At 39.5% G+C, this 20,817-nt stretch overlaps 3 protein-coding genes across 5 annotated transcripts; 2 read left to right on the plus strand and 1 right to left on the minus strand.

Moving 5' to 3' along the window:
* Positions 1 to 9,334: 9,334 nt before the first annotated feature.
* LOC135351571 (uncharacterized) lies at positions 9,335 to 10,410 on the minus strand. Its single transcript, XM_064550620.1, has one exon. The coding sequence runs from the start codon at positions 10,375 to 10,377 to the stop codon at positions 9,448 to 9,450; it is 930 nt and encodes a 309-aa protein (XP_064406690.1). The 5' UTR covers positions 10,378 to 10,410; the 3' UTR covers positions 9,335 to 9,447.
* A 1,582-nt stretch (positions 10,411 to 11,992) lies between these two features.
* Positions 11,993 to 15,182, plus strand: LOC135351235 (uncharacterized). The gene is made up of 13 exons (XM_064550199.1): positions 11,993 to 12,113; positions 12,169 to 12,638; positions 12,698 to 12,905; positions 12,955 to 13,251; positions 13,354 to 13,467; positions 13,518 to 13,652; positions 13,733 to 13,870; positions 13,918 to 13,942; positions 13,997 to 14,063; positions 14,124 to 14,213; positions 14,513 to 14,680; positions 14,731 to 14,826; positions 14,916 to 15,182. The coding sequence occupies exons 1-13, from the start codon at positions 12,053 to 12,055 to the stop codon at positions 15,069 to 15,071; spliced, it is 2,025 nt and encodes a 674-aa protein (XP_064406269.1). The 5' UTR covers positions 11,993 to 12,052; the 3' UTR covers positions 15,072 to 15,182.
* A 1,680-nt stretch (positions 15,183 to 16,862) lies between these two features.
* Positions 16,863 to 19,750, plus strand: LOC135351213 (uncharacterized). 3 transcript variants are annotated; one of them, XM_064550172.1, is made up of 10 exons: positions 16,863 to 16,963; positions 17,046 to 17,515; positions 17,577 to 17,784; positions 17,841 to 18,134; positions 18,238 to 18,339; positions 18,422 to 18,547; positions 18,612 to 18,746; positions 18,809 to 18,836; positions 18,881 to 18,956; positions 19,004 to 19,750. In XM_064550172.1, the coding sequence occupies exons 1-10, from the start codon at positions 16,909 to 16,911 to the stop codon at positions 19,541 to 19,543; spliced, it is 2,034 nt and encodes a 677-aa protein (XP_064406242.1). In that variant the 5' UTR covers positions 16,863 to 16,908; the 3' UTR covers positions 19,544 to 19,750. The 3 variants fall into 3 exon arrangements, with proteins under 3 accessions (XP_064406242.1, XP_064406250.1, XP_064406258.1); XM_064550180.1 differs by having other exon boundaries at positions 19,007 to 19,750; XM_064550188.1 differs by having other exon boundaries at positions 18,437 to 18,547.
* The last annotated feature ends 1,067 nt before the right edge of the window (positions 19,751 to 20,817 follow it).

Genomic DNA, 20,817 nt, shown 5'->3' on the forward strand with positions numbered 1-20,817 from the left:
ACCAATTAAGGGCGTATACAGAGAAGAGGGCATGCAACTCGCCCTATTCTCAGAATCATCTGACTTCGTATTGAGCTATTTTTAGATCCCATGCATTTGAGTGTATTTAGCAGGGAACTATGAGCTATAGTATTATACCGGTGTCATAAAATTTTAGGCCCCCCGGGCCTAGAATTTTAACATTTTAGGCCCCCCCATTAACAGTGCAAGCAGCGATAACATTATGTGACAGTGCATTCTCAAAATACACCAATACAGTCTTCTATGGTCTTCACAGTCTATGCATGCAGTGCCAGTTACTGAATGCAGCTCTCCTCACACACACACATTTCATGCATGTACAGTAGTACCACTGGTCTCACAGCCATCACACTGCACCATGTCATTCTATGACCTCATGCAACACGAAGCACATAGGTGCCAACTGTCCCGAATTGGTCAGGACTGCTGTCCAAGATTACCCTTGTCCCGAAAGGAAACTGTTATTCACCTCAGATATCCCGGATTTTAAGGTTGCTGCTTCTGAGCTGGGTTACTAAGCTCCAAAAGGCTTATCAAGCCTGAAACTACTGCATGCTAGAATCTTCAAACAATGAACAAAAACAGCTTTACACAAGAAACTTAGTTTATATAGCAAGGGCATATGAGAGAAGCGCCCTTGTACTATGATACAGTCTAATAAGTGGGCAGGGCTCACTTGCTTGCACTCTTATTACATGTATATACATGTACTGTGATTCCACCATAGATACAACAGTTTCTCTCTTGACTTCTATATCTATGATTCCACATTACTTGAGAGCTGAGCCAGTGATGCTATTGGAGCATCCCCACAACAATTTACATCTTCTATGTAGGAAAACATGGAGGAAGATATGAATTGTTGTCTTTGCACTGAAAATTGTGTGCTTTATACTTTATAATTATTGTGAATTCACAAAATTTTGCCTCCTTTGGCGGCCAGCCGCTTGGGGATAACGCCGCCATGTTTTGTCCTGAAATTTGGCTGAGAAAGTAAGCACAATGTTGCAAATATGGCGATAGCTATGCACAACATCGATTGTCTTACAGGCAGATCGAACATTGCAGAGCTGCATCAAAGCATTTAACTCTTATAGGTAGAAGCATGAGTAACTTGAAAGGTAAATCTTCCTTCACTTTGAATTCCATAGAATAACAATTTTGCTACTTTGATACAGAGTCTTTGCATGCATGCAGTCTCTTTGATGCTTTGTAACTAATAGAGCTAACCTTACCATAATTCTTTGACTTCGTTCTATCATAGATAAAGATTTCTGTTCGTTTATCTATGGTTCTATATATCGTGCAGAAATGAGGGGGGCCTAATCTCACAGTGGGAGGCCTAGAATTTTAATAGATTGGACCCCCTGGGGGGCCTAAACTGTTAACATTCTAGGCCCGGGGGCCCACAATTTTTAAAATTCTAGGCCCGGGGGGGCCTAAACATGGGGGGGCCCAAAATTTTATGACACCGGTGTAGAAGCAATATGGGGCTCCCCCCGTTTTCGGGGCCCCCCGGCCCTAAAACGCTAGCGATTTGGGCCCCCCCTACGGCCCTATTTCACTAGCGCTTTGAGGCCCCTCCAGCGATATGGGGCCCCTATAGATGATCTGCATGGGCAACCACAAAGTGCTGACCATTCGCTCAAGAAAAATTCCCTGCTGATCTATCCCACAGTGCTGACTCCATAAATCTCTCACAATGTGCTGACTCTAGGTGCTGGCTGACCCATGGGACCAAGCTCTCTTGCTGACACTGATAGTCCAGATTTACTACACACTAGCACCCTCAGGCTCGCCCAATCATGCTAAGTAGAGTCTGATGTCTCCCACATAGTGCTTACCATTCACAAAGTCATGGTGACCAAGCTCTTGTGCTGACTAGTGTAGTAGCTAGAGCTTGGTAACTATGACTTGCAAACACAGTTAGTTGTCAATGAATCAGGTGTATATAAAGACAATGCAGTACAGTTTGGCTAGTATTTTAGTTACTGTATAGTCTACATTGCTCCCACAATTCCGAAGTCAGTGAAAATGGACTCCAAAGTGCAAATTGGCTCCTCTAAGTTGCAAATGGAAGAGCAAGAAACTGAGACGTACCCATATGCTGCCATCACTACTTACCTACAATCAGGCATGTATCCACCAGACGCTGACAAAAAGGAGAAGCGTGCATGGCCTCCGCAAAAGAGCGAAGTATTTCGTGCTGTTCGGGGGCAAGCTGCAGTATGTAGGAGGAAATAAGAAGAACACTCCTAGGTTGGTAGTGGAAGATGAAGAAGACAGAAGAAAGATCATTGAGAGCATCCATGGGCAAGCTCATCTAGGAAGAGACAAAACACTTTCTCAGCTAACTCAACGATACTACTGGCCAAACATGCATGTACAAGACAGCATGTGCCTACGTAAGTTTCAAATTTATATACCTTGTTATAGTGCAGGTGTTTGGTGCATTGAACGGTATTTCTCTTGCAGATTGCTTCATGTGACCACTGCATGCCAGCGCCAAAACCATAAGTTGCATAAAACTAATGCAACACTTCATATCCCATTCCTGTTAAAGAAGAAGCCTGGTATCAGGTTGGAATGGATTTAGTGGGCCCTCTGCCTGTAACTCCAGCAGGAAACAAGTTCTTGATGACAATTACAGATTACTACACAAAGTGGGCTGTAGCTGCTGCTCTAAAAGACAAAACTGCATTGTCAGTAGCCAACGTCTTATACTCGGTATAATTATATAAATTATGTGCTGTGCATGCAACGGCCCTTAGTTATAATTATTTACTGTAACGCAGGTATTTTGCACATACGGCTGCCCTATACTGTTATCCTCAGTGACCAAGGAAGAGAATTTGTCAATAAAGTTACTGAGGCACTCTTTAAAAGAACAAACACACAGCATAGAATCACTTCCGCCTATCATCCTCAAGTAAGAAGCATGCATGCACATAATTAAATACTGTATAATAAATTATGGCATATATAGATATACTTTCACACCACCCCAGAAAGGAAGTTCGAAAAAGGAGTGAACGTTTTTACTTTTACCTAGTGCAAAAAGGAGTGAATACATATAGGATATACATGCAACTATTATAATTATGGTATAATTATTATGGCTAATTACTGAATTTTCAGACTAATGGCCTCACAGAGCGATTCAATCAGACAATCTGTCGTTCTCTCAGCAAGTTAGTGAATGAAGCACACAATGATTGGGATACAAAGCTAGACACTATTCTGTTTGCATACCGAGTGTCGAAACACCGATCAACCGGCTATTCGCCATTCTTCATGATGTTTCATCGTGAAGCTCGGCTGCCTATAGAAGCAGATGTAGAGCAAAACGAAACAGTGACCAGTGAAGATATAGATACAGAGACAACTGCAGATGCTTTTATTGAGAAAATGCTCAAGAGGCAAGAAGATATAAAGAGCATAGCTGGTGAAAACCTCAAAAAAAGCAAAAGGAGTGCTATGATAAACGGCATTCACCAGAGGTATATAATTATACAGCCCTATATATATTATACAGGCTGCATGCAAGTATATATACACTTGCACATTCATGTGTGTGAATGCTATAATTATATGTACGAAGCATATATGATTTCAAACTGTGCAGTTTGTTCTAAGCAAATTAAATACATTTTATATTTAGGAACTGCAACCTGGAATCAAGGTTTTGGTTGAGAACACCCAACAAAAGGAGAGGAAAGGTGGAAAGCTCGAAAACAAGTATAGTGGACCATACATTATTAAGACCTCAGATGGAAAGGGTGTCTATATACCCGGACTTGGATGGGAAGGTGTTAAAAAAGAAATGTAATATCAAACGTCTCAAGGTAAATATGAATGTATATAGCTAATCCTATAACTATATACCATAATTGTGATAAATAACACATGCATAATACAGGCTTATATGGATCCTTCTTCATTGGTTGAACAAAAAGGTATTTATTTAGCTACCAGCACAGGTGGCAATTTGATACTGCACATATATACATGCATGTAGCCTGCATGCGCATGAGATTCGATCCCTAATGTAGCTCTCAGTGGCCAAACTTCACCGGAAAATTCCAATGGCTCTACCCCACCAGAGAAATCCAATGGCCCCACCCCACCAGAGAAATCCAATGGCCCACCTCACCAGAAGATCCAAATGGCCCCACCCCACCGGAGAAATCCAATGGCGGCTCTACCCAACCAAAGAAATCCAATGGCCCCACCCCACCAGAAGATCCAAATGGCCCCACCCCACCGGAGAAATCCAATGGCCCCACCCCACCAGAAGATCCAAATGGCCCCACCCCACCGGAGAAATCCAATGGTCCCATCCCACCAGAATATCAAAATGGCCTCGCCACATTGGATGATCCCAATGTCCCTACTTCACCGGACGGGCCCAATGACCAATTGTCGGATCCCAATGGACCCACACTCCCGGATAATACGCCTGGCCTCTCTTCAGAATACGTTTCCAGTGGGTTTGATGATCCTATTCTGATGGAATGTCTGTTTGATCCAAGCCTTTTGAGACTGTACAGAACAGGAGCTTCTACACATCTGTACAGAAGAGAGGAGGATGATGATTTTGATGTGAGTTCACTGCTATATTAAGTGTATTGTATTGTACATTTTTAACACTTAAATTTCATGTAGTGTATAATTATATAGATTACTGACAATTCTCCATTGCAGTTATCGTACCTCTTTCAAAACAAGCACGAGTATGGCTTGAGCAAAGATACTGATGTGGCACTGTGGCTAGCTTACAGAGTATACACCCATCAACCAGACTTAGTTGAAGCGTTTGACTTCGTGGTCGTCAATTCACTCCTTCACAATCAGTTTAACGACTTCAAAAAAGCAGAAAACACTGACATCAGCTACTTAGAAATGAACAGCCTGTTACATTTCTACATTCGTCAACACCCCCAGTCTGGTACTTTCCTGACAAAAAAGTATGGTAAAACATACCTAACCTGCACTTGTGGTCAAGTCAATGAACTATGTCAATGGATCTACGATATGAGAAAACAACACCCTCAAGGTATATACGGTAAAACTATTATGCATGCGTGTATACTAAAACTGCGTGTGTGTATAATTATCATCTCACTATGTATATTCCAGACTTGCCACAAAGTTCTGTGATGGGCAAAGAGCAGCAAAAGATGCCACTTTGCTCAACACCAGACGTGAGCCTTACACATGGACCTGTGGTGACTCATTTGCAACCAATTGATGTCCCCTTAGACCGTCCACCACCACCTAAGAGACGAAAGTCTAATCAGTCTGTACCTAAGAGTCAAAACGTAACTTCTGTCAGCCACGTGTATGGCATGTATAATTATAATTGTCCTGACATTAATTTTGTGATCAGGCACGGTCAATTAATATGTATAGATCCGACTAGAAAAACATTTGCAATGTGAAAAATTGCTAGGATTGGCCAGGGGAACCACAAAAAAGCGTGGGAACAAGAAATCAGACGAGAGCATAACTCCAATCCGTTACAACGTCAATCACATGTATACTGGTAGTTTTCCCATGTTTTCCCAGCCAATATGCCACGCAATTTTTACTGGTGGAGTGATGACCAATCCCTATATATATTTATTACACATCCATTTTAGAATGTGGGGCACATAATCATGATGATTTGTGATGAATTGATGTTCCTAATACATGCAGTGTTGAGCACAGGTACACACAGTCCATCCATGCGTAGTAACATGCACGGACCGTACTGGTGACTGCATGGAATGATGTGGTGGATGGAGTCTGATAGGTGGATCTGGAACACAGTCTATTATTTAATATACTATGTATTGTACATGTTCATGACGTTGTAACGGATTGGAGTTATGCTCTCGTCTGATTTCTTGTTCCCACGCTTTTTTGTGGTTCCCCTGGCCAATCCTAGCAATTTTTCACATTGCAAATGTTTTTCTAGTCGGATTCCCTTTCTTTTTCAGTACAGTTTACGTATCATGACATGCATAAGTGGAACGTCAAGAGGCAGTACAAGAAGAGAAGACAGGACTAATCAGATATCTTCTCGAATATCTCTGGACTAATAATTATAGTATAATGAGTAATAATTTATTGCTTGATAATTATGTTGAATTTGCGAATCAGTATTAAATGACAGCCATTTTAAGAGCATGATATCTAGCCAGTGCATATAGCATGCCTGTCAGAGAAAGGGAGCTAGAGCTGAACAGTGTGAAGAAAAGGAACACCTCAGGCTCTGGAAAAGCACTGCTGCACTGATTTTAGGCACACAGTTTATTAGCCACGCCTATCTATTATTATTGGCCACAAAGCAATTGCTGAGTCATTAAAGATGGCGGAATTGTCTAGGTAAGAGAAATAGAGACTGAGAGGTCATCTGCCTCGTGGAAGCAATCGCAAATCTGAAGAAGCGCTTTGTAATCCAGGTTGTAGTCGTTTGGAAACCCTGTGCAGAATGTCCTGGAGATGGCTGTACTTGGAGTAAATGCTGGGCAAGAAACTTACTTACTTACTTACTTACTTACTCACTTACTTACTTAGTCAGTCAGACAAAGAGCGGTGAAACGTCGAAATAGTGCAATTTTTAAAATGAAAATATTCATTCATTAAAATGTTTATGGATTATGAAATGAGAGATACAAAGAGAGAAAAGGCTAAATAAACTATCTGTTCAGCCAGTTTCTTGATGTGGCCTTTCCCTGCAGAGATAGAACAGTTTGAACATGAGTCAAAATAATTGAAATATTGCTAAACATGGGCAAACCCACTGCCAATCCTATGTAAAACCTACTGGTTTTACTAATATATACTATTAACTACATAATAATTATTGTACATGCTCAGACCAGGTATGCTGGGAGTCTCTGGATACCTGACTAGATCTACGTTACAGGGGTAGGGCAGTTGTAAAGAGAGGAAAACTATGTGACAAGCATATATGTATGCTGCCCATGAAGTGCTGAGGTATCAGTTCCCTCATCTGCATGGTCTTCAATCGACATTACTTACTCAAAAAGAGTTTAAAGCAATGCAATGCCATGACTCTGTTGTAAGAGGTAAGGGTTAGGCTTATATAATGTTATCTCGATGGATCACTAATTATATTACTGTAATGTACATAGTGTATAATAATAATTATCGCCTATAATTATATGCAGCCGTTCAGATACTATTTGTTGAGGAAAGAGAGCACTGGGTTGTTTCCAGCCTCACCAATGGAAAACTGAGACTATACGACAGCAGCTGTTCAACTGGAGAATTAACCTCAAGTCTTCAAGTACAGCTAGCTCAAACATACGGCAATCAATTTGCGGTAAACAACAAACTCAAAGTTTACATTGAGCCTGTACAGCAGCAAGAAGGAGAAATGGACTGTGGTGTTTTCAGCATTGCAAATGCATACAATGCTGCACAGGCGAAGAGTACGAAAGATGTAACGTATGACTCACAACAAATGCGTTCATACATTCAGCACTGTTTTGAAGCTAAAACGTTCAGCACTTTTCCTCAATCTAAAAATTCGGCAGCAATCAACAGATGTGATCCCAAACAGATAAGTGGTTTCACTTTAAATGCATAAACATCAAGGTCAGGCCAAGAGGATGGCTGTGTATAACATGTAGATCTAATTCATGTTAACTGTATCACCAAACTGTTAAATTGTTATTAAATAGCTAGCTAGCAAGCTATATTATGGACATTGAATATTATTGTTTTGCCATTATTATACGTAGACCATTACTTGTTTTTGCCATTGATTCTCGACTCAACCTCCATTACTTCTAATACGTACGACGCTGGCCTCATCTCATACCGATATAATTTATGTGTAGAACTAGGAGTAGTTAATAAGAAGAAGCATGTATACGTGTACATATAATTATAATGGTTTATTGAAAGCAGTTTATAGTGACAGTTAATTAAATTTGAGGGATCAGGCCCTCTTGTAGCAAGAGTGATGTAGCATCACGTAGGGGTCCATGATTTGATGATCTTGTTCCGTAGGGTCCATGATTATTTTGATGATCTTGTTCCGTATATAGGGGTCCATGATTTGATGATCTTGTTCCACGGATGCACATAATTGAAGATCGGACGGCAGCGAAGGATAGCTTGCACCTTAGCCAACTGATTAATTACTACTGAGTATAGTTTTTTCCTTATTTCCAGGCGAGCATGTCTGCTAGTCTTTTGTAGAAGGTGGCGGCCTCTTGCCCCAGTCCACCTGTGGTTTATAGAAGACGTCGACGAGGGGGTGAAAACTCCTTGCTCAATGTCTCTGACGCGTTGGCCGTAAGCGCGTTTAATTTTGTCCTCATGTTTCTTGTACCTCATGTTTCTTGTAGGCAGCTTTGATGGTTCTGGAGCTGTTGCTGGGTGCATTCGGGTACATCAAAATATGCGTTTTGAACAGCAAACCAGAACCTCTTGCACGGATGTCTAAGCGGGCATCGTCAGTGGTTAAATGGCTGAGCGGTGGGATAAAGATTCTCGCTTAGTGGTTGTAGTCGGGGTTCTCATGTTCTGTGGCAACATTGTGGCAGACTTTGGTGAGAAGTGAAGCAGTCAGGTCACGTAGCTCGTTATGCCTTCTAGTTGGGAAGTCGCCCTTTGGTAAAAATCATTGCGCATGATTTGCTGAGAAGGCTGAGCCACAGTTGCACTTAGTTGGGGTTGATGGCAGTGGCCAGCCATAACAAATACAGGGTGCATCTCTGAAACCGTGGTCATCAATAGGTAGAACTGAAAGCCACCTTCAGAGGTTGTACCTGGCAGCTAGCTCATCGATGAGGCACCTTTCTCTCCTGGTAGACTACAGTTCATTTAGTCTAGAGAGTAGATTACCACAAATGTGTAAGTAGTTGTACTTAAATGTAAATATCTTTTGATTGGAGCATTTTTATGAAATGGTGTTGTTACCCGTGTGATGAATGACTGAACTACAACATATACAAAAATGTTTCCATGGAAACATAAGGTGGTGGGTTTGTGGTGATTAATAGAACAACAGCAAATTGTTATAGTGGGTAATCGGTTAGAGTAATAAAACAGTAATCTTGTACAGCTAAGGTCCTAGACTTCATCACATAATTGTTCAATGGTTTAGGTATCCGACCATCCCCTTTTTATGGGTGTTACAAATGTTCACAGTGTTTATAATTCATGATTTACTGGTTTTCAGGTACACTTTTGGTTAGAGTAATAACTTTTGAAAAATTAATAGCTTAGCTTTAAAATTTCTGTAGTAAGTTTACAGATAAATTTTTTTTTTTTTTTTTTTTTTGCATGAAAGCTCTCCATCTCGGGGCTAAGAAAAAAAGTACATTGTACAAAAGAAGGAGGTAGTTTAGTGATAGTAATTATGTAGCAGTCAAAAATAAAAACAAAGCGAATATAAGTAGTTCATAGATGAATTATGTATTCAGGGGGGGGGACTCGCCCCTCCTGAGATACAAGGTTGATATTGTCCATGTAGACAGGTCTGTGCAACGATGAACGGCTTCCTCTAATGCACATTATTGCAGAGCGGATCGATGCAAAGGATAGCCTGCATCTGAGCCATCCCATTACTGCTGGGTACGGATTTTGTCTTTTTGAGGATAACAGATCAGCGAGCCTCTTGTAGAAAGTTGCTGCTTCTTTGCCCATTCCTCCCCAGGTTGAGAGGACTAAGGGTGTGAAGACTCCCCGCTCGATTTCTCTGACCCTTTGTCCGTATTCCCTCTTTTTTGCTTGCTCGTGTCTCCTGTAGGCATCTCCGGAACGGTTACTAGGTGCGTTAGGGTAGAATACCCTTACATCAAAAAATGCATCTTGGTGGTTGTTCCAGAAGCCTCTTGCACGAATATCGGGGCGAGCATGGTTGCTTGTGTTTACTGATCTGGCAGAGAAGAGCTTTCCAGTGAGGGGCTGGAGGGGTGGCTCTGTAGCGACATTATGGCATACTTCTGTGAGCAGTGAGGCTGTGATGTCACGAATTTCGTTGTGGCGAATAGTCGGGAAGCCCCCCATGTGGCAAATCATGGCGTGATCTACAGAGAAGTTTGCACCACAGTTGCATGTTTTAGGGATGTTGCTGAGCTGCCAGTTATATCTCAGACGTAGAGCGTCTCTGAAATCTCCCTTGTGTAACTGGAAGCCGTGTGTGCCTATGGGTATGACCGATAGCCATGATGAGGCTCCTTTTTCACTTGCCAGGTCTGCGTGATGTTTCAGATCACTGGGTAACTTGTCCTTGACATCATTGGCTTGTTGAGCATGTTCCGCACGGTTTAGGGCTCTCACATCTCTTTTAGCGGTTGCTGTTATCATCGGGTCTGGATTCTGATCCATGTCTTAAGACACGATGAGAGATACTAGGGGTTTACATTGATACCAAGAACATCCTATATGCTTATTCCATTGCTGAGATAACACTGAAAAGCTACATAATTTACTATTTTCTACTGTTTTGATGACATCAGCAGCATGCTTTAATCAACCACAAACGTAATTAAAAGTGGGCGTACAGTTATTGTACGCCCACTTACGTGGTTAATTAAAGTGTCATCGATTTGTGGTTAGAGAATATGTAGTTTTTCAGTGATATCTCAACAATGGAGTAAGCATAGAGGATGTTCTTGGTATCAAAATGTAGCCCATTTATTTGTAAACTTACCAGAGAACTTTTAAAGCTAAACTATAACATTTTCAGAAGATATTACTCTAACCAAAAGTGTACCTAAAAACCGGTAAATCATGAATTATAGACACTGTGAACATATGTAAGACCCATAAAGTGATGGTCAGGAAACCTAAACTATTAAACAATTGTGTGATAAAAGTCTAAAACCTTAGCTGTTTAAGGTTAGTGTTTTATTACTCTAACCGATTACCCACTATAACAATTTGCTGTTGTTCTATTAATCACCACCTTATGTTTCCATGTAAACATTTTTGGATATGTTGTAGTTCAGTCATTTATCTACACACGGGTATCAACACCATTTCTTAGAAATGCTCCAATCAAAAGATTACAACTACTCACACATTTGTGGTAATCTACTCTCTAGACTAAATGAACTGTACATGGTAGAACATTGCGTTGCTATCTCGAGGGGGGCCCTAAATCACTATGGGGGGCCTATATCACTAGCGCAATAGACCCCCCCCCTAACACCCCAAATTGCTAGCGTTTTAGGGCCGGGGGCCCCAAAATAAGGGGGAGGCCCATATCGCTTCTACACCGGTACTATAAACTACAACATTAACAGTTTATTGTGATTTACAATGACAGTAATAACAAAATAATTATAAGAGCTAGATAATTGCAGTCGAGTAACGTAATAACATAACTAATGGTTGAGAGAAGCTCCACTGTCGACGATGGACCCGTGGCTGTATTGGTTGATGTTCACTTGGCAGTTATGGAAGTTCATGACTGCATGGAACAGATGAGTGAGTTGCAATGTTCGCTGTGTTTTCTGCCAGTTTCGTCATTTCCACATTGAAACTGGTTTCTTTTTTGCAGATAAAACTCTGGATACGGCATTCTGTTGCTTCTCACTTGTACGCTCCAATGCCCACAAAAACGCCCACGCGTAACCTTTGACCGCACAAGGTAAATCAAAGTCTATATAATTATCTGCAAGTACGTAGATCTAGCCGCACACAATCTGGAAAATCTGGAACAGTTCCATCACTTCCTAATTGAACAGCTCAGCAGAACATCAAAGGATAATCGCATTCATGATACTATCCAATCTGCCACAGAATCCAATATCATGCAACATTCACAAGTTGTTGATAGCACGCTCCCTCCCAGATTGTTGTTGTAAAATTTACAACATTTTGACCGGTAAAGGGATATCGGTATGATACCGGTGAATTCTGAATTGATTATGCAACTAATAATGCAGCAGGAAGCATATAATTATACTTATAGGCATGCACAAAATTTAATGAACAACAGTATTTTCAGTTGCTGCAAAGCAGAGAATTACTTAATGCAGAGGTCAATACATTTATAATGAAGTATCATGCAAGACACTTTGTGATCTTTCTGCTAAGCTGGTTACACTACTGTCAAGGTATGTTTAATGATCGATTATACTCCGAGTACTCTTTATTGACTTGTGTATATAGGAACCTCAGTAAGTGTAATTACGGATGATGGAAAAGATACACTTTCTGGTTCGTACTGTCCTACTACTGTTAAACTTATCTGCAATGTTACAAGTCTTCCTCATTTGCGATGGACGTACAATACCAGCAAAAACATAATTGTTATTTTTCACTCGGATAGTGTAGTACGTTATCCAATTGCAGCATTTCCATTTTACCAGTTAACACAATTTAATGTATACAAAAATAATATGAATCGGACTCTGATTAATGCTTCAACGATCCTCACTGTTGATCTGTCAGATCTGAACAAACAGAATATTGAAATTATTTCTTGTGGTTTTTCTGCTCTGGACAAGACAGTGCCAGTGAATATCAGCATTTTGCAACCATCCTTTCCTTCTGTCAGCCCCCAAGTTTATACAGCTGTCATTGTATGCTATGAGTCTGGACTTGTATCTAGTGTAGATGTATCATGGAGAAAATTTCAGGTACATATAATATAATAACTATAGAAAGAAATGCAAATGCAAACCCATGGTTCCTGTAGCAACCAAATTGTCCTGAATATGAAAATTCCCAAGAATACCTCATCAATGTCACTGGATGTGGGTGGACGTGGCTCAACCACAGTACCTGTCAGGATACTATTTGCTCGTCCGTTTTCAGTAATTGTACGGAGAACCTGAGTAAAATTACCCTACAAGCCAAGATCGCTGACATTGAGAGTGGACAAGTAGTTTTTCCCACATCTGTAGGTGAGGGCATTAATCTAGTAGTTTTTAGATGTATCGGCTTTTTTTACAGATTACAATAATCGGTACTTTAGAGCTGCTGTTAACCAGTCATCTAGATGCCAAATTCATGTGCAGTGTTTACCCATGAGAGGAGATGTTAGTATACATCAAATGTGTACCATTCGATACACTACAGATCCAGATTATGGAAATCTATCAAATCCTATCACAACTCTAGTTGGCACAGCACCTGTCTCACTTTCACTTACTACTCCTGGTACCATGTACTACTTTGAGTTCTCTGTGTTGATGAATGATACCCTGTTGATTGTGGAACGAATACAGTACACGATTACAGAATCAGGAGGTATGGCACGTGATTAAGAGGTTCATGTGTATTCACTTCAATTAGCACAAGAAGTTCATGCACTTGTGTTCATTTTCTTACCGTATTACCATACACCTACAGAATCGTTCCAGTTGGGTGCAAGAGAAGGCGTCATCATTGCCATTACATCAGTTTTCTTAGGATGTTTTACTGTGCACACTACTATCATGATATTGTGCCATTTAAAATTTAGCAGTAAGCAATTCTTGTCACTCAGACGATGGTACATAATGATATCATTGCAGGTGATGATCATACTGTTTCCAGATTGAAAAAGTTAATTACTAACAAACGAATTCAAATCTCGATAACACTGATTCTCCTGGTGCTGTTTATTGGGTGTAGCACTCTGCTGACAACCTTTGCCATTATTTCAAACGGTATATTGGAGTATTAATATTGTGCTAATTTGATAGAATCAGAGTGTTTAGTATGTGTTTGAGTGTTTTCTTTTCAATAGATATGTGTTTCACAAACCAACAAGTTCCCAACAGTTTGCTTGATGCATTGTTAGTAATTTCAATCATTGGGATAGCATCCATTCTCCTTTATTGGGTCTCAGTGGGATACACAGTTTATAAACAGAGTACAACAGAAGGTAAGATATTACAGTTGTACATGTATAGACTCATATTTTTCATGCAGGAAACAAAACCAAGCTTCAAACAATGTATGTTCTCCCTCAGTAACAATGTTCTGTTTATGTGACATACAATAATTATAGGTCTTGTTGCGACAGCAATCTTCACAAGAACAGCAAATCAAAAACGCATGAACGTAATATCCAAGAGGTAATTTGTTTATGGTTTATGATGTAGATTGTATTTACGAAGGATATATACCACATGCAGGAAAACTATAACACTCTGAAGCACACCCATAGTTTAAGGCCATCAGACAGACATGACATACAGGACGAAATTTACGGGAAACTTGAAGAGGTTTTACTATCATGTATATACTCTCGAATAAATATTAGGGAATAAAATAAGCATTGCATCAATGTCCATTTTTGGTAAAATTTAATAATTATTAAGTTTGCCATACAACATCCTATAAAGGTTGGAGACTGGAGAGTTTATAGTCGGCAAAATAACACTGAGAGTCATATTATGTGTTTTGTCACTTGCATGTGCATGTAATAATTATTTTTTATGGAGACAAATTTTTCAAATAGAATATAATTGGGGGGGCCAGAAGAATAATATTATTTACTCTGTCAATTTCCCCCCTAAATTAGACATTTGAGTATCTCCCTATGAACGTCAGTGTGTATGAGCCACTGAGGGCTGGAGAAAAATCGCAACCTGTTCATAACGTAGCCAATGCAAGTTACTCCCATATTGGAAGACAATCAGAACCTGCTGATACTCATGTTCTATGCAACATGCAGATCCATAACATGAGAGTAAGACGTAATGTCATAATTATGCATAATATAACCTTGATGAACCTCAGGATGATTACGATGTTCTGGATAGAAATGAGATGTCCTTGTGTACCAGTGCCGATATCCATGATCCATGTGAATCGGTGTATGGCAATCTTGATGAGGTAAGCAAAGTCTATATAATAATTATATCCATGCAATTCAAAACTATACGAGCACGCATTTGAAACTATTTTTGTCACACAATCTATAGGCCTCCATTGAACCCCATGGTGATGGTGTCTATAGTCAGCTAAGGCCAGGGGAGAAGTCAAGGCCAGTACCAAACATGACTGATTCCAACTACTCCCATGTGGATTTTAAAGAACAAAGTCCAAAGAGACAACATGAACTGAAGAAGCTAGACTAGACATTTCAAAAAAACTAGATCTGGTAAATGACTATATAATCAGTTTTTATTATTACTTAACTGAGCTGTATACATGCATGCATTTATAATAGAGAGTACGAACGAAGCATAATAGCCTTGCATCAGGTATGCATGTATTTGGAAAGTAACATGACTGAAATCCTGCTTGGTAACTGACCAATTCAAGTGCCTGATCTCATGAGCCACCACTTACCTCGATCGGAGGCAGCAATACTGCTAAAATTAATGATTAATGTATAATTATATACTAGAACATTAATTGGTGGGTGTTTTAATTTGTTGAATTGGACCATGCAAGTTCCTAAACACAAGGTATATAAATTATGTACATAATTAAATTTATACTACCTCACGCATGCGTGTATACATTACCCCAAAAAAGGAGTAATGTGTACATTTAATTTGTGGACCTATACTGTCACTAAAACGATGTATTTGAAGTTGTAGCTATAAAAATATAGTCCATGTTATAATTTGATCATTTATTTTTGATTTATTGTGTCAAGCCAAGTATAGTTACTGCATGCAGGTGCCCTCGTGCAACATGCCATACTGGATGACATAATGCCCGAGGGCCGCAATCTAACTTGTTGCCCAATGACGTTAAACTCTTCTGAATGGTCGAGTTTTTCCCTGTAATAAAAAGACATGTGTTTTGATTAGATTTGCTGAGTTCCATAGTAAATTCTTAGGTTTTCTTCCCACAATTAGTGCAAAAGGTAGTAGCCTATAAAATGGAGTTATTATTGAGTGGGATGGTGGGGAATAAGTCCAAAAGCCACTGCATTTACACCCTACATGCACTATTGCATGGGTAATATGGACCAGCTAGGCAATTGATCTTATCTGCTCAAATATTGCCTTTTATGTTCAATAGCATACTGAAGATGAAGAAGTTAATGATCACTCCTTAATTAATATTAAAGCTTACACTCGCACTCACACAGGGAGTTATTTAGTCTTGCAAGCAGCCATCAAAAGAGGTGAAGGTTTATTCTATCAATCCCCTTCGTTTCAATTCCCCATGCACCCATTCCCATTTGTAGTGCTATATTTATACAGCTTTGGGTCTGTATATAGAAAGGCATGCCACACGTTGTGTTCGACGATTGTTTTCTTTTGAAGGATGTTGATGGCATATAGAAACCACCAGTTCTTGTGGCGACTCAGGTAGATCTTTGATGGTGCATGGGTGCATGTGATGCATATATCATGTGTGTGGTGAAAGCCTATAATTATGGCATGGTGAGGGTGTGTGTGTATAATTAAATGACCTGCTTGTTCCATAAGTGCTATTGGAGTCTCCTTAACCTCCGGCCAGCAGAGGACGCACTCGAACCCGAGAGGTTGGCTCTGCCTTTATACCGCGCCAAGGCTATTATGACGCACTCTCCCCTTTGAAACACGAGACAGGGGACGTGTCTGTGAGCGCTACAGATCACACTTTTGTTATAATTTATCACCGGAAATGAACTAGAATTTGACTCTCTGTGTGTGTCTGTTTTTATAATTATTATACCGGTATGTACATTATTGATTGTGACATTATATTTATAAATTCAAGCAGTTCTAGCGACTGCATGCTTTACAAGACGTATATTATAGTAATTATAGATGATGATCTATAGTATACGTAATGTACATAGTGATGTACTGATCTATATAATGTATTGTGTTTGTACTGCAGATTATGATCATTTTATGGTATTAAAATAATGCAACAGGAAGCGTGCACATGCATAATTATGAAAAAGGAGAGTATAGATTCTATATACAGTCATAAGTTAAGCACACACAGAATCCAGATGCCTTTATAATGGTGAAATATTACTTTCTACTCTTTATTCTAAGCTGGTTACACTACTGCCAAGGTATGTGAAACAATTATAATTATAAATTATTCAAGCTAAAAATTATTACAATCCCTTGTGGATGGACAATGAATAATTATAGGAACTTCAGTAAGTGTAATAACGGATGATGGAAAAGACACACTTTCTGGTTCATACTGTCCAACAACTGTTAAGCTTATCTGCAATGTTACGAATTTTCCTCATTTGCGATGGACGTACAATACCAGCAAAAACATAATTGTTATTTTTAACTCGGATAGTGTAGTACGCTACCCAATTGCAGCATTTCCATTTTACCAGTTAACACAGTTTAATGTATACAAAAATCATATGAATCGGACTCTGATTAATGCTTCAACGATTCTCACTGTTGATCTGTCAGATCTGAACAAACAGAATATTGAAATTATTTCTTGTGGTTTTTCTGCTCTGGACAAGACAGTGCCAGTGAATATCAGCATTTTGCAACCATCCTTTCCTTCTGTCAGCCCCCAAGTTTATACAGCTGTCATTGTATGCTATGAGTCTGGACTTGTATCTAGTGTAGATATATCATGGAGGAAATTTCAGGTACGTATAATATAATAACTATACAGAAAGAAATGCAAATGCAAACCCATGGTTCCTGTAGCAACCGGATTGTCCTGAATATGAAAATTCCCAAGAATACCTCATCAATGTCACTGGATGTGGGTGGATGTGGCTCAACCACAGTACCTGTCAAGATAATATTTGCTCGTCCGTTTTCAGTAATTGTACGGAGAACCTGAGTGAAATTACCCTACAAGCCAACGTTGCTGACATTGAGAGTGAACAAGTAGTCTATCCCACATCTGTAGGTGAGAGCTTTAACTTGGTAGTATTACATTTATCGACCTGTTTTTTTTATTTACAGATTACTATAATCAATATTTCCGACCTGCTGTTAATCAGTCGTCGAGGTGCCAAATTCATGTTCAGTGCTTACCTATTCATAGATATTTTAGAGGGAATCAAAAGTGTACCATTCGATACACTACAGATCCAGAGTATGGAAATCTATCAAATCCTATCATAAATCCTGTTGGCACAATACCTGTCTTACTTTCACGTATCACACCTGGTGCTATGTACTACTTTGAGTTCTCAGTGTTGGTGAATGATACCTTACTGATCACAGAGAGAATTGAGTACATTACAGAATCAGGAGGTACGGGAATGAAATTTTCTTGAGATAATGCCACTTTAATCAGCAAGATCTTGTCTCATAGACGTGTGCATGCTCATTTTATACTGCACACATGCACCTACAGAATTGTTTCAGTTGGGTGCAAGAGAAGGCGTCATAATTGCCATTGCATCAGTTTTCTTAGGATGCTTTACTGTGCACACTATAATCATATTGTGCTTAAATAGTAAGTATATATATATATACGTTAATTTTTGTCACTCATCAGTATTGGCATAATAATAATAGTATTATAATAATTATTGCAGAGGGTCATCCTACAGTTTCCAGGTTCATTTCTAACAAACACATTCAATTCTTGATGACACTGATCCTCTTCATGTTCTTTATTGCGTGTGGAACTCTGTTGACAACCTTTGCGATTAATTCAAATGGTGCGTATTGGACTTGTGCCAACTCTCGTTTGCAATACTTTGTGTGACATTGTTTTTAATACAGATGTGTGTTTATTGAATGAAGAAGTTCCCAACAAATTGCTTGATGCAATGTTAGTACTTTCATGTGTTGGGATAGGAATTCTTCTCCTCTATTGGGTCTTTAGACGATATAAAATATATAGACAGCATACTAAAGGTAACTTAGAGAGAGTAATTAATATTGTATACATCTTTTCATGCATCTTATTTTGTGTATAGGAACCAAAAACAAGCTTGAAAACACGACGTATGTTCTTCCTATGTAGTACAGTTCATTATATTTTAATATAGGTCTCATTGCGACTATGCTCTTCATCCGAACACCTCTTCACAAAGAGCTCAATATAACGCTCAAGAGTCACCTGAGGTAATTAAATTGTGTTTCAAATTAAGACAATTTATTTTGCTATTCAGAAGACACCTGATTCTCAAGAGTGCCAACAATTGCATCCCGAAGGCGTTAATGAAATGGTTCCAATGCCTAAGAAGCCTTCGAATGGCAGCCAGCTAATGACGACACCTAGTAGGAAATGTCCACCCTCTACACTTCCCAAACAAAGAAAGTTAGGTCAGCATTCCAACACTGTTTTGTACGATGAGGTTGGTTTAGCGAAAATCAAAGGCAATGTCTCGGATATGACAGAAGTTGAGTTGAAAGCTAACGAGTCTTACGGGCACATAGACAAAAGGTTTTCAACTGCCAAGAACAACGTGACTGCTTGTCCATTATGTTCAACACCAGCCAGCAAAATCCAGCAAGATTTGTCATTAAGTCATCAGTACAGTGAGATTAAAGCGAAACCGAAGGGTGAGCATCCTGAGCTGAATGCTATTGAGCAGGAGCAGATAGAGTTGAAGTGTAATCAGTCGTATTGTCAGCTAACAAGTGCTGTGGGTCAGATAGGAGGATGTGAACCACTGCACGAGTACGACTATATATACGTGGACTCCTAATAACGAGGGATAAGAACCACTGCACAAGCATATCATAAATGGCTATATATACATAATTATAAACGAACGGCACCTATATATAGTAACTATATAGTTCATCACACACAATTTCATAAAGGATTGCAATTAATGTATAGCAAACTGAGTATAATTCTGTCATCGTAACATCTGAGTGTATTGCATGTGTGTTATCATAATTATATTTGTTGGGAATAATTAAGCTGCTTAAAATAGTCCCTAGAATTCTTTAGATGTACAGTACAGTACTATGTTTAGCCAGCATTGTTTGTCCATTGCAGACACTCTCACACATGTACACACACCCTCACACCTTGTCATACGTTCACCACACATGAACACGATAACATGTCTAATTGGGTTGGACGCAAGGAAACTGAGGCACCAACGTCCTGCAAAACAAAGATCAAACACATTATGCCCAAGAGAAATGTCATGACTCACCATTTCTAGTAGGACTAAATATACTTTTTCAAACGAGCACTATGTGCTGGACTTTGTGCATGCATGGGTTTTTTCAGAGAAGGCTTTACCCACTTCCCTGAGTGAAGTGCGGCCTGGGATCGAGGCTAATCACATTATGGCTATAATGCCATTGACCCACTGTGTATTAGTAAAACCAGTAGGCTTTACATAGGATTGGCAGTGGGTTTGCCTGTGTTTAGCAATATTTCAATTATTTTGACTCATGTTCAAACTGTTCTATCTCTGCAGGGAAAGGCCACATCAAGAAACTGAATGGACAGATAGTTTATTTAGCCTTTTCTCTCTTTGTATCTCTCATTTCATAATCCATGAACGTTTTAAATGTATGAATATTGTCATTTTTAAAATTGCACTATTTCGACGTTTCACCGCTCTCTGTCTGACTGACTAAGTAAGTAAGTGAGTGAGTAAGTAAGTTTCTTGCCCAGCATTTACTCCAAGTACAGCCATCTCCAGGACATTCTGCACAGGGTTTCCAAACGACTACAACCTGGATTACAAAGCGCTTCTTCAGATTTGCGATTGCTTCCACAAGGCAGATGACCTCTCAGTCTCTATTTCTCTTACCTAGACAATTCCGCCATCTTTAATGACTCAGCAATTGCGTTGTGGCCAAATAATAGATAGGCGTGGCTAAGAAACCCTGTGTCTAAAATCAGTGCTGCTTTTCCAGAGCCTGGAGGTGTTGCTTTTCTTCACACTGTTCAGCTCTAGCTCCCTTTCTCTGACAAGCATGCTATATGCACTTGCTATATATATCATGCTCTTAA

This window comes from Halichondria panicea, chromosome 1 (genome assembly GCF_963675165.1).
Source record: "Halichondria panicea chromosome 1, odHalPani1.1, whole genome shotgun sequence".
NCBI lineage: Eukaryota > Metazoa > Porifera > Demospongiae > Suberitida > Halichondriidae > Halichondria > Halichondria panicea.

What these genes read in the sequence shown, in the direction of transcription:
- LOC135351213 (XM_064550172.1), top strand. Translation starts at nt 16,909, where the DNA reads ATGGTGAAATATTACTTTCTACTCTTTATTCTAAGCTGGTTACACTAC. An exon ending in CTGGTTACACTACTGCCAAG is followed by an intron (nt 16,964 to 17,045) that starts GTATGTGAAACA and finishes GAATAATTATAG; the next exon opens with GAACTTCAGTAAGTGTAATA. An exon ending in TATCATGGAGGAAATTTCAG is followed by an intron (nt 17,516 to 17,576) that starts GTACGTATAATA and finishes TGGTTCCTGTAG; the next exon opens with CAACCGGATTGTCCTGAATA.
- LOC135351235 (XM_064550199.1), top strand. Translation starts at nt 12,053, where the DNA reads ATGAAGTATCATGCAAGACACTTTGTGATCTTTCTGCTAAGCTGGTTA. An exon ending in CTGGTTACACTACTGTCAAG is followed by an intron (nt 12,114 to 12,168) that starts GTATGTTTAATG and finishes TTGTGTATATAG; the next exon opens with GAACCTCAGTAAGTGTAATT. An exon ending in CTTTGCCATTATTTCAAACG is followed by an intron (nt 13,653 to 13,732) that starts GTATATTGGAGT and finishes TCTTTTCAATAG; the next exon opens with ATATGTGTTTCACAAACCAA.
- LOC135351571 (XM_064550620.1), bottom strand. Translation starts at nt 10,377, where the DNA reads ATGGATCAGAATCCAGACCCGATGATAACAGCAACCGCTAAAAGAGAT.